At 41.9% G+C, this 13,970-nt stretch overlaps 1 protein-coding gene across 1 annotated transcript in view; it reads left to right on the plus strand.

Annotated features, from left to right (window-relative positions):
* Nucleotides 1-13,970, plus strand: part of EVC2 (EvC ciliary complex subunit 2) — a 116,128-nt gene that overhangs the window by 65,822 nt on the left and 36,336 nt on the right. The window contains exons 10-12 of the mRNA XM_075194648.1: nt 1,118-1,442; nt 4,442-4,672; nt 7,282-7,457. Coding sequence (XP_075050749.1) covers nt 1,118-1,442; nt 4,442-4,672; nt 7,282-7,457 — 732 coding nt within the window. The remainder of the gene's footprint in view (nt 1-1,117; nt 1,443-4,441; nt 4,673-7,281; nt 7,458-13,970) is intronic.

The raw sequence follows: 13,970 nt of genomic DNA on the forward strand, positions 1-13,970 counted from the left end.
GTATGAATATAGGGCGACACACCTTGCATTCCTCAGCAAGTTATACTGTATACACTCAACAAAAGCTCATTTAGGATTAGGTATAGATACTTTTAGACATTGGACAAACCACCTTGCAAACAGTACAAATATGGATGACTGAGTCCAACATTCTTACCTGGCAACTACAAATGGATTTTTACAGTAAAATTAATCCAAAGAGCAGCACGGTGGCTCAGTGGTCAGCACTTCTGCCTCACAGCTCTGGGGTCATGAGTTCGATTCCCGACCATGGCCTTATCTGTGTGGAGTTTGTATGTTCACCCTGTGTTTGCGTGGATTTCCTCCGGGTGCTCCGGTTTCCTCCTACACTTCAAAAACATACTGGTAGAGTAATTGACCCTAGTCTCCCTCTTTGTCTCGTGTGTGTGTGTGTGTTTGTGCGTGTATGTGCATATGTGTGTTAGGGAATTAAGACTAAGCTCCAATGGGGGAGGGACTGAGCGAGTTCTCTTTACAGTGTTGCAGAATTAATGGCTCTATATAAATAGCTAATGATGATGATGATGAAGAGTGTATATGTAATATATTTTAAAGGCTGCATTAGGGTGATGAGCTCACGTGATTAACACCTCAGGTTATATATATTATATCTTTCTATTTACAATCTATCTGATTTCTGTTCAGTAAAGGGTATCACCTAAGGTGTATGTTGAGATCCAGGTATATCATATTAACCCCTTCCATTACTGCTAAGGATGACTAGGACTTGCCCTGCAGATACATTTCTGCGATGAGTGAGTCCTGCGCGTTCTCAGCGCTGAACAGGTCCCAGTGACCATGAGGGAATACTCACTGGCCCATCAGCATACCCCTGTATTTTCTCTACCAAGGACTAATGTAAAATAAAATATAGGGATAGTGGTTTTCACATACTTGTCTACTCTCCCGGAATTCTCGAGAAGCTCCCGAATTTCACGTCATTGAATTGTGGGGGGCGGAGTTTAATCGCGTTATTAAGACGGCCCATTTGATTTAGTGTATAAAATGTAATCATTTTAGTTTTAAATAATAACATTTGATCTTAATTGTTAAGATTTATCACATGTACTAATTTCATTTTACGTTCTGTCTCCAGCTCTGAGATAGGCAACATGACACATGCAGATGCGAATTTAGAAGTGTGCCGGATACAGATCTGCAAAGACGTGACTGGGATACTGCTGAGAAACCAGACCGGTGCCGGGAACCTCTCCCCTCTAGAAGAGCGGAGGATGAACGCCGCCCTGAGCGGGCGCTGGGTCGACCTTGAGAAGAGAATACAAGAGGAACATCAGAGGAAGATGGTAGCTTTGACCGCAGAATGTAACTTAGACACCAGGAAACAAATGGACACTCAGCACCGAAGGCAGAGAGAGGCCAGTGAAGAGGCGGACGGGATCATGAAGCATGCTGGGGAAAAGGTACGTCAACTAGGACGTATGCCAGACGTCGGCCATGTCTACATGTGGGGTGAAACTGCATTGTGAGCTACAAGCTCTTACCAATGCTTGTTTTTCAGCTGAATAGACTTAAATATATGCTATGTTTGAACATTTCACACAGCTCAGGACCCCAAGTAGTCCCGGTATCTATTCTTGGGGTTCTCCAATTGGCAGATATGTAATAGAATTTTTTGGGAACTGCCTCTTTTGGGCTCCAATAATTGTGGCACACTTCATAGGCAAACCGAGGGAGGGTTTCCTATTGCCTGGAAACCCTCCTCCAAGCCTGGGGCACTGTATAATTGAGGTGACTGGACCCTGCCCCCTGAAAACAGTAGTGCACGCAGCATTGCTCATGTATATTATGGGGATAGGAAGAGTTGGAGAGCAGCGAAGCACTGTCTAAAATTAAAGCCACGCCCCGTGCATTCTTGTCACGCCCACGGGCGGCGTGGTGTGGAAACCTCCCTCTACAAATCCTGTGTTTGCCCCTGCACTTATAGTTAGGATCCCTCTCCCCCCCCCCCAGCTTTAAGGATGTTGAGCTCTACTATAATGGCAGAATATTCTCACCATCACACAGACCTTCTTGCAACGATAATCTGAAACCTCCACAGTGAATCATTCTTTATTGTCATATTACAAGATGAATAAATGTCTAACAGACCCTAGAGGCTTTTCAACTTTGAAAGGTCGCTGTAAACGCCAGCAAATGCAGTAGGAAAAGCGGTCTGGTAACATTTTATGCACAAATCAGTTTTGTTAATACAGAAGAGAGATACAGAGACACAGACTGGCAGAAAAATGGAAATACTAATAGATAATGTAAACCCTCTGAATTATTAAATTTGACACATGCAATGAATCCCTAATCTTTTAAGCTTCTTGTTTTCTTGCGGTTATTGTTTTCAAGGTGAGGATAAGAATGTACTTTTAATTCAGGTATCTCGGTGTTCTAGAACAAATATTGCTTATTTTCTTCTGCGGGAAGATACATATGCATAGCTTATGTTTTAATGATAATGTCACCACTTTCCTATTAGATATTTTATCTTGCATTGCATCAGTATAGCACGTAATACAGGCAGCTCCAATTCTTATTAGAGAAAAACATAAGACAAAAAATAGAACAACTAATATTGGAAAGCAGCGACTGTTCGGTTGGCTGACTGTATACGGCACAGTGATACATCAGGCTTAAGCGCTAGAGCCTGCTAGCGGCTCGTTACACACAGACTGGACAACAGTAATCTTTAAAAACCGCGGAGCAATTACATGTGGTACAGCGGAATCTATGTTCGGAATGAGCTCTTCTGCATTGTACTAAGAAAAGCCTTCTATGGATAGCGAGATTGTGGAGGATCACAAAGCGCCTTCTTTTTCCGTTTCCGTATCCAAACGGAGCCGCACATGCAACAATTAGGAAACTTTAGACATTATATTCCCCACAATAATACTTTGTTATGAGGATCCAGATTGGACATTTTAAAGCTGACCATTACAATTCATTGAGATCATAAATTATTGTAGTTATTCTCTGAGACTGACCCTATATTTGAATTGCAAATTATAATGTTTTTTATATATATGGTGTTATTAATGTATTATATTATATTGCTCTAAATAAATGTATGTTTATACTTCTTAAGGAGTTGTGATACTAATATAATTTTAAAGCTAGTTGGCCCTAATCATAGAATATTTAACACAGTTCCTCATATTTATTCTTATATGTTTGCATATTTTTATATGTGAGGTCTGCACAAACCTTGGAGGACTGCAGCTGATTGTTTGCGAAGTAGCCATATGGTAATTCATTTAGTATAGATTAGCGCCCAAGAGAATTACTCTACATTTTTGTTTACTGGCCCAGCTGCCCATATACTAGTGTCCCAGCACATAAATAGGTCGGAAACTTTTCTGGATAAACTAGTTGGATGTATTCTCTTTGTATCTTATACCGGTGCCTTGGACACCACAATCGTCCATCCTCTTGCATTACTCAGGAGCCTCATCATTATCTATTTATAGTAGTATATATTTGGAGTGTGGGAGGAAAGCGGTCCAAAGCCATACAAACTCCACACAGATAAGGCCATGGTCGGGAATTTAACTCATGACCCCAGTGCTGTGAGGCAGAAGTGCTAACCACTAAGCCACTGTGCTTCCCAAGCCTCACATCTGTGTTCTGTGCTTTTGGGGGACCCTGATCTTGCCAGTATCTAACTCTCAGTCCTCAGAGTGTTCCTGTTTTCCTACATTCCCTCCCTCACAGCATGACCCTATCACACGCAGCCCTGTCCTCACTAACCTCATTAAGCACAGTCCTCTCCTGATATATGATGTGCTGCTGTGAGCAGTCCAATGACCTGGTTGACTACAAGTTATTCTTTTTTATTTTTCTATACAGAACATTCATTTTAGTTGTAGGTTTCCTTTAAAATAAACAGGCAAACAATTATTACATCCTTTTTTTTTTTTATTAGAGAAAATCCATTCTGTGTTTACAATATTCTGTTCATCAATCAATGGGATTTGAATTTTAAGTCTCCCCCTAGATCTGCACCTCCGAGCCTTTGTCCAAAACCTTAATTCACTCCAAATCTATTTGCGTCTCTTGAAAATGGTTTTCATGGAATGAACTGCAGAATCACTGGAGACAAATCACATCCCCCGTACTAGGCAATTCTCGGCTGAGACATGCGGATGTAGCTCAGTGACTTCCTGCACATATGTAAGCGGTTAGATAGTTGAAAGGGGTAGTGAAGCTTAGAGAAGCAGGTTATGATGGGTATAAAACGTTTGGTGGTAACTAACTGATTCTTTATTTCTCTGAATAATAACTGCTGTGTGCATCCATGTCATGCAGTCATTTTTGATGTGAGTGAATCTAGGAACGGACAACGTGTGGAAAGCGGCATTGAGGCTGCACGGTCATGTGTTCTAGAAAGCTTCTTCTCATGTCTCCTCTTTCTTAGTCTATCACAGAATACCGGTCTCTTCTTGACAAACTGCACAGCCTTGAACAAGCCGAGATGAAGAGACTGCTCTTGTTTCAACAAGAAGAGCAGTTTGCGAAGGGCTACCGGCAGCTGACTGTCACTCACAGAACTGAGCTGCATAAGATCTTCTTTGACCAAGTGACCAGTTCAGGGAAAACTAAACCAGAAGTGGAAAACGCTTTAATTGAAGACTATTTGAAAGTCCAGGTAAGATGGCGAGAAATGTGTATTTTCATTTAATCTTGTGTCTATTCACAGCTTTACCGTTAGGTACATTCTAGTGAGCTGCAGGAAAGGCTGGCGGTATAGAAATAAACAAAAATTTGTAGTTCCCATAGTTTGCTGTCTTCTGGGCCATTAGGGTCAAAGAGAATCCTGTGGGGTTTTTTGTTTGTTTGTTTGCTTATAACATAGTACACAATAAGTGGTGTGATAGGCCAATACAAATCACATATGTAAGCAGTTACAATGTTTAATTTGGTGACAGGTTCTCTTTAAAAGTACACTTTTGTAAGTGATAAATGGCTAGATATCTTCACTTTTATATTGGTTTTAAAATCTAATGTTAAAATACTTTCAGTGTCTGAAAAGGCTTGAATGATAGTGGCTCAGTGATTAGCACTTCTGCCTCACAGCACTGGGGTCATGAGTTTGATTCCCGACCATGGCCTTATCTGTGTGGAGTTTGTATATTCTCCCCGTGTTTGTGTGGGTTTCCTCCGGGTGCTCAAGTTTCCTCCCACACTCCAAAAAACATACTAGTAGGTTAATTGGCTGCTTTCAAATTGACCCTAGTCTCTCTCTGTCTGTCTGTGTGTGTTCAGGAATTTAGACTGTAAGCTCAAATAGGGCAGGATCTGATGTGAGTGACAAATATTCTCTGTACAGCGCTGCGGATTTAGTGGTGCTATATAAATAAATTATTATATGATATGTAAAAAGGTAAAGATACTGCTTTTAACTGGGCGTTTGTTACTATTTGTTTTGATGCTGTAGTTAATTAAAAAGCAAAAGAACAAATCAACTATTTTTTTAAGTCACTGTTCAAACTAGTTAGGACAACAGGGGGTAAATGTATTAAGGTGGGATTTTGCAAATCCAGCGATTTTCTCGGGAGAGTTGAAACTCGCAGATGTATGAAGCTGAGATTTCATGTAAAATCGCCAAAGTTGTGCTTCTGTCAAAATCGCTATTTGCAAAATCGCTAGAGCTCAAACTCCCGACTGTTTGCCACTGTAGCAATACAAGTCTCAAATGTATGAAGCTGTGATTAAGCAAACTCAGGAGCGTTTGCTTTAAAACACGCCAGATACACTGCCTGTCATACTGCCGGAGCTCCGGCAGCTGTCAAAACAGTAAAGAATAGATAAAAGTAAAAAAAAAGTGTGGGGTGACCCCTCTATTCAGTCTTAACCCTAGTGCTGCCAGACTACTGCTGGTTCTGTGAAAATCAGGGATAAATTTTGCGTGGGGTCCCCCCTATTTTCATAGAACCAGCACTAGGCAAACCAGCCGGGGTTGGAGGCACTATAGCAGGGGGGACACGCGGCAGGGGTCCCCCTGCCATAATGTCTAACCAATCCCAGGCTGTTCAGCGCTGGGCTGGATTCCCTAGGGAGTGGAGTCCGCCGAAAAAAACGAGCTTCCCCCCCCCCCCCCAGGGACACCCAGCCCACTGTTGATAGCACTAGGGCTCTTCCTACACCCCTGGACGGTGGGTGTAGGGTAATAACGGCGATATAAGTGTTAAAAAAACAAACAGGCGCCAATTTGTTTTGTGGAACTACAAGTCCAGCAAGCCAGGTTGCCCTAAATAGTGTGGGCATGCTGCTACTTGTCTAACTACAAGCACCAGCATACCCATGGCAGACAGGGCATGTTAGCACTTGTAGAACCACAAGTGCCAACATGCCCTGACAACCAGGGCTGGCTGGGACCTGTAGTTCCACAAACCAAAATGTTTACAAATCCATAACACCCTCGTTAAAACCACTAACATTTAATAAAAATAATAAACCCACAATAATGACAGTAAACACCCTCATTTACACCACATATTTTTATTAAAAATAATAAATCCCCAAATATACTCACCAATGACGTTTTCTTCTGTTGTCAGCAGCTTTCAATCCAAAAATGACTGTCACCAAAGTCCAAAATAATTTTGTAACCCGCAGTCCGGCTTGACAAAGCCCAAAATACATTTGTAGTTCCAAAAGTCCTGCTTGTAATGTCTTCTGTTCTTCTGGCCAGGGGGGGACCATTGTTGATTGCAGTATTCTGTTCTTCGGCCAGGGGGGCCCCATATTAGTAACATCCCCGATTCTTCTTGCTTGATTGAAGGAAAATAAAAAAAGTGCAGGACCACTGCAAACAGCTTCTGCGCATGAGTTTAGCTCATTGCGGTAGTTCTAACTATAGTCTATGGGGATTTTCCCATGGTCGAGGGAAAATCCCCATAGACTATAATAAGAACTAGCGCAATGAGCTAAGCTTATTGCGTATCAGAGCTTCTACTGTGCAGCAAAGTGCCAGAGATGACCATCGATTTTGAAGCTTGATACATTTGAGAAATTTTTGACTAAAATCGCGGGTTATCCCCTGCGATTTGCCGCGATTTTAACACACTGTAAAAATCGGACCTTGATACATTTACTCCCAGGTCACCATTTTTTCCAAAGTTCATTAGTTTAAAACCTTGATTAACAAAAAGTGTTTTACTGTTGTGCTGTGTATGTAAAGTGAGGCAGTAGGTACTATTAAAAAAAAATAATTGCTAATTACTCCGTTCCTGTTTTTTTTTTGTTTTTTTTCAGGAAGAGGCAGAAGACCTTCTGGATTTCCTACAAGCTACAAAGAAATATCACATGAATAAAAGACTTGCTGTTCAGAAACACTTGTTGCATAACGTCCAACTAGGTGACGGTCGCTCTCGATGTCTGTTGAATTCTGCAGCAACACAACTAGGGAATCTTATTAACAGGACTGAAAGGTAAACATTGCTGGGATATGGTGCCTGATGTCTAGCAATCATTCCCATATGTGTGTGTGTGTGGTCTGAAAAAACATCTGCACAATCCGGTAATGATCAGGCATGGTGGGCGTTTTTCAGGCAACACAATAGATCCTAATCACGCCAGATCACGTATACTTTGGTCGTAACGTGTGTGGCCCTGTTATCTAGTGCTTGATCCATACGCTCACTGTATCGGCCCCCGTTTGGACAGCTTCATTTGCACTCCACTGAGAGAAGAGGGTGGAGACATAAAGTAAAAATTTGTTGGGGCATATTCAATTAGCCGCGGAGTGCCTTCGGAGCGGTCGCAGAGGCACTCCGCGGCAATGTAACATTGCGGATCTCTCTTCACCCCCTGAGGTGCGAATTCCACAATGTTACAGTACCGTAGTACGGGAAAAAGTGCGCATCCACGAAATTCGGAGGAAAGTCACGCCTATTTGAAATCCCCCCTCAGTGTCTTGCAGGGTCGGTGTGTAACTTTTGGCATAGAGGGCACAAATTCTCCCAAATTTACATTTTTAGACTGTTATGTCAAGGTGTGCATAGGGAGTAACTCATGATAAACCATCAACCACGTTAATCTGCAGGATTATCACTGTTATCTTTAGGTGTATGCGATTTGCAGCATTATATAATGATGGTTACCGCCACCTAATAATAAATATACCCCTTGGATCTGAATATAATTTGTATATGCACATTGTTAAAAAAAAACAAAAAAAACCTACCACATTCCTCCTCTGCACTTTTGGTGTAGGTCTGTTTTTAGACATCGTTTCAGCAGATGCATTAAATTCTCCCTCATTTATTTCACCAGATGCAAGGTGACATTAATTTTTGGGCCTGCCAGACTGCATAAAATCCATGATCTATCTCTTCTGTGCACACCCCACAGACTTCTTTAGGTCACACGACTTTTGCAAGAACTGAACCGGGTCAGAATGTTATATTCAGTCTGTCACAAAATGCACAGCTGTGGGAATTAACTTGTCCTCCAACTGAAAATAAACAATTTAATCTTGGTCTGCTGAATACAGAACTAATCCTCGTGAACAAAAGCAGTTTTAAATTAAAAATCATACATTGGAAGGTTTAGTAAATCTTTCCTGCAATTCTTTCTTTTATTTTGTCAATGGATTCAGAACATTTTTTTTTTTTTAAATGAACTTAAATATTTATCTGCGGATGAGGCGTCACAGTCACTCCTCAGTTATGTCAGATGCACAGTTTAGAATGAAGGATGTCAGGAAGGGACAGGATGAGCCTCTGGCAACAGAGGGACATCTGACAAACCCTAGGGCCATCTCATCACTTTTATGCCCCCATACAGATAGCCTGTTCCACCTATACTGGCTGTGACATCTGACCCATGCCCCCAAATGTCAGAGTTATTGTGGTTTACAAAAAAAAAACACAAGTTTGTGAAATTCATCTCCTTATAAATTTTAGTTGCTTTGGTCCAGAAGAAATCAGAACCCCTCAGTGAAGCAGCAATTGGTGATATATTCCTTCCCTACCCCATACACAGTAGGTTAATTTCCTGAATCATTGCACATGGGGCCTTCATAAGACTTTCATATGGTACCACATATGTCTAGTTACACTCCTGTAGATCATACAGACCAAGTTTTAATTTTTGCCCCCCCTGGGAGACCATTACTGGGCGGGGGCGTAGGCTGGGGGAAAATGACACGATTTGCCACAAATATTGTTATTGCAGCCCCCATCCTGCTTATTTCACTGTGAAGTGGGCAGAATGCTGGAGAATTACCTGCCTACCGGAATTCAGGAATGTCCTGGACATTCCAAGAGAGTGGACAAGTATGTTGTAAATCACCTTTAATAATGCTCCCATAGAGTCTCAGTTCAACTCTGCATACGTATGACAGCAATCCAATCATCATCATCACCATTTATTTATATAGCGCTACCAATTCCGCAGCGCTGTACAGAGAACTCGCTCACATCAGTCGCTGCCCCATTGGAGCTTACAGTCTAAATCCCTTACACACACACAGACCAAGAGAGACTAGGGTAAATTTTTGACAGCAGCCAATTAACCTACCAGTATGTTTTTGTAGTGTGGAAGGAAACCGGAGAACTTGGAGGAAACCCACGCAAACACGGGGAGAACATACAAACACCTCACAGATAAGGCCATGGTCGGGAATTGAACTCATGACCACAGTGCTGTGAGGCAGAAGTGCTAACCACTGAGCCACTGTGCTGTTTATTGCAATCAAAGTATGAGGCTTGCTGCAGCCGGGCCCTCCCTTCCCCCAACCTGCACATGATGCAGAACATGTTGTAATGTAATGTCCAGCATGGCAGCACCTAAAGGGTTAAATTTATAGGAGTAATATGCAACTAATTCTGCTGCGCTGTATAGAGAACTCACTCACTTATTCCCTGCCCCATTGGGGCTTACAGTCTAAATTCCCTAACACACACACAGAGACTGGGGTCAATTTGTTAGCAGCCAATTAACCTACCAGTATGTCTTTGGAGTGTGGGAGGAAACTGGAGCACCTGGAGGAAACCCACGCAAACACGGGGAGAACATACAAACTCCACACAGATAAGGCCATGGTCGGGAATTGAACTCATGACCCCAGCGCTGTGAGGCAGAAGTGCTAACCACTTAGCCACCATGCTACCCATAAAGCCAATGTGGCCGGGGACGCTGAGTATTACTTAATTGCCTGCAATAACCGTTTTTGGGTTTCTTTTAGCATTGCCATATCCTTCCACACCACCTCTGCTTCATATCATGTACTAGTTTTGGGAAATGTGGTTTATTTCAGAAATTAAAATGTTTAACTTTTTACAGTAACTTAGTTTGCCGTAACAAAATTGCATCCAGTAGACAGAACAGAAGTGTTACTGTGCACTTGGTTAATATTAATACATGTGGATAATGCTGGGGACCTAAACTAAACCCGTCACTGCACATGCAAATAAAATAGTGATATGTCGTAGTTACTAACATTATATTTAGGGGAATAATTTACACTGATCCACAGCAACCAGTCAGCAATTTGCTTCGATGTCTCTACTGGAAGGTAGACATTGAAAACAACCTTCTGATTGGTTCCAAGGTAAGTAAGCCCCATTTCCTGCTGCACATTACAATTAACAGAGTTATTTTATTATATTTAACAAATACTCATCAAGAAAGTACTTTTATCTTAATATACAGTATATTCATATAATAAATGACATCAGGAATAGAGGAATAGGAAACAGTACTTAATGGAGAGTCCCTAATAATAGAAAAGAGGATCCTCCTCCTAAGCAGCCCTAAGGAACATATCAAAAAATGTATCATTAGTGACAATATGTAGAATTACATCAACGATACTAAAGACTTTACCTGTAATCACCAACAGCAAAGGCCTCTTACTCTTTAAATTTCCACCAATAGCTATGAAATGTCACATCTGCAAGGAAGGGCGTTTATACTTTTGAACTTGTAGCTTTACAGAGCAAATATTAAAGTAAGGATGAGGCGGGCATAAAGAAGCCTATTTATGTCTAAAATTGCTACAAGTCCAACACTGTAGGAGTTAATGTTCCGTATCTTTCACTGATGAGTTCTAACAAGTGTGAAACAGTTTTCTGCAAATTAGATAAATGAATGTTTGGCTGTTTCTGTGTTTTTGCCCAGTGGTTCTGAATGTATAATTAGGGTGCTTAAATTGTGATTTACATGTTCCTTTAGTGAAGATTAATGGCCTGATTTATCTTCGGACGTAAGTCCCGTTGTGTGCCGTATGTTGTGTATAATTGCTCTGTGCGTACTCAGGACTTTATACCAGTGAACGCAATTCAATTTCATACCCAAATGACACTACCGGCTGCCTACGATTCGAAGGGAGGGAAGGGGCGGATGCACGTAGACTATGTGCAGTAAGGGCGTGCCGATGGAAGCACACACATTGGTCCGATTTCAAGTTCTGGGCATCTCTCAGATAGGTGATTTTTAGCTGTTTGTTGCACCAGCTACTGGGCAGGTGTAAGTGCTGACTGATAGTGATGACGGACCCGTACGCATGCCAAAACATGTGTGTGCAAATAAGATAAACTGCTAAAATTCATTTTATGTGCATTAAGAACATCCCATTATGAAAAATTATATATTTTTTTAACATATTTTTATTAATGATTATAGTATTGAGTTGTTAATGTATTTACTATTTTGGATATATATTTTTATTGTGCGTATCCTGCAGTCTGTTGTGTCTGTCTACTTATACCCATATTTAAATGGAAACGTTTCTCGAGATCCATGGCCTTATCTGTGAGGAGTTTGTATGTTCTCCCTGTGTTTGCGTGGGTTTCCTCCGGGTGCTCCGGTTTCCTCCCACACTCCAAAAACATACTGGTAGGTTAATTGGCTGCTATCAAATTGACCCTAGTCTGTGTGTGTGTGTGTGTGTGTGTGTGTGTTAGGGAATTTAGACTGTAAGCCCCAATGGGGCAGGGACTGATATGAGTGATTTCTCTGTACAGCGCTGCAGAATTGGTGGCGCTATATAAATAAATGGTGATGATGATGATCTGCTTGTACTTGGAATACAGGCGTATGTGCCTGCAATTTAAAAAAAAAAATGCAAATTGCGTTAACTTTGCATTTCAAGATGAACCAGGTCCTAAATCCCTAATTTCTTGGTATTATAAGGCAATGCCATTTATATTATTATTTTTATTATTATTATCCTTTATTTGTTAGGCGCCACAAGATTTCCGCAGCGCCGTACACCATACAGACAGTACACTATACAAGGTGAAACAGTACAAAACAATAAACAGAGATACCAGTACTTCAGGAACTCCAGGCAGGTTAAAGCAATAAACACGGAGCAGAAGAACAGGTGAGGAGACAGGAGGGAAGAGGGCCCTGCTCAAGTGAGCTTACATCCTAAGGGAGGGAAAACAGAACAGGCACAAGGGGAGCCAGATGAGGCAAGGGAGAGAGCGAGTGGAGGAGATGAAGGGGTTATGCGGATGGTTGGTAGGCTTTAAGGAAGAGGTGGGTTTTCAGTGCACGTTTGAAGGAGCACAGAGTAGGAGAGATGCGGATGGAACGAGCGAGGTGATTCCAGTGAAGGGGGGCAGCACGGGAAAAATCTTGGATTCTGGAGTGGGAAGAGGTGGTAAGAGTGGAGGAGAGGCGTCGATCATTGGCTGAGCGGGCAGGAGTGTGAATGGAGAGGAGGTTAGAGATGTAGGGGGCTGTAGAGTGGGAGAGAGCCTTGTTAGTGGTGGTGAGGAGTTTGAAAAGGATTTTGTAGGGGAAGGGAAGCCAGTGTAAGGCGAGGCAGAGAGGGGAGGCAGAGGAGGAGCGTCGTGAGAGGAAGATGAGTCTTGCGGCCGCATTGAGTACAGAGCGGAGGGGGGAGAGATGTGAGTGGGGGAGGCCAGTGAGGAGGAGGTTGCAGTAATCCAGGCGGGAGATGATGAGTGCATGGATGATAGTCTTGGCAGCATCCTGAGAGAGAAAGGGACGGATGCGGGCGATGTTGGGAAGTTGGAAGCGACAGGCTTGGGCAAGGGAGTGAATATGGGGGGCAAGAGAGAGAGAGGAGTCAAGGGTGACACCCAGACAGCGGAGTTGGGTGACAGAGGAGATGGTGGTGTTGTTGACGGTGTTGTTGCAGGAACGTGTAAATATATTGGGCTTGATTCGTTAAGGAAAGTAAAGCAAAAAAAATTGGTTTTCTCCTGGATAAACCATGTTACAATGCAAGGGGTGCATATTAGTTTATTATTTTGCATAGAAGTTAAATACTGACTGCTTTTTCATGTAGCACACAAATATTTGATAGCTTTATTTTTACACTGAAATTTAAAGTTGATCTAGGACATGCCCTACCCCAACTATAAATCTGTCCCCACATTTTACATTTAGCTCCTCCTGCAATGCAACATGGTTTTGTTCAAGGTGCAAAGTTACTCATTTTGTTTTTGCCTCACTTTCCAATCAGGCCCAGTATGTTTTAAAAAAAAATTGAACTGCATAACTAAAATACAGTTACCTACTGACTACAACCACAGGAAGTGTTATCCTTGCACAATGTAATGGTTCATGATATATGCTGACTGATTGGTTCAACTTGGGGTTCCTTTGATCAGGGTGACGCTTGCAGGTTCCGATCTATCTCCGACCTCAGCTATGCCGGTGCTTACACCCTGCGCTTGTAGCTTGTCGGACAAATGTATTGTAGCTTGTATGTCTATTGTTTTGTAGCTTGTAGGACTAATGTATTGTTTTCACAACATGTATTTCTAAACTCTGTTTAATGTCTGCGAATGGATTCCCCTTCTTCACGCTATATTGTTTCTTCATTGGTTGTGTGTTTGGCTATTAAAGAAAAAATATTTAAAAGTGACGTTGTGGAGAAAATTAAATAGTAATTTAGAGGTTTTATAATGTTGGATGTCCAGCTATGGTATATTTCAGCGTTATTGTCAACAATATAGTTT

The sequence above is a fragment of the Mixophyes fleayi genome, chromosome 1, assembly GCF_038048845.1.
Source record: "Mixophyes fleayi isolate aMixFle1 chromosome 1, aMixFle1.hap1, whole genome shotgun sequence".
NCBI lineage: Eukaryota > Metazoa > Chordata > Amphibia > Anura > Limnodynastidae > Mixophyes > Mixophyes fleayi.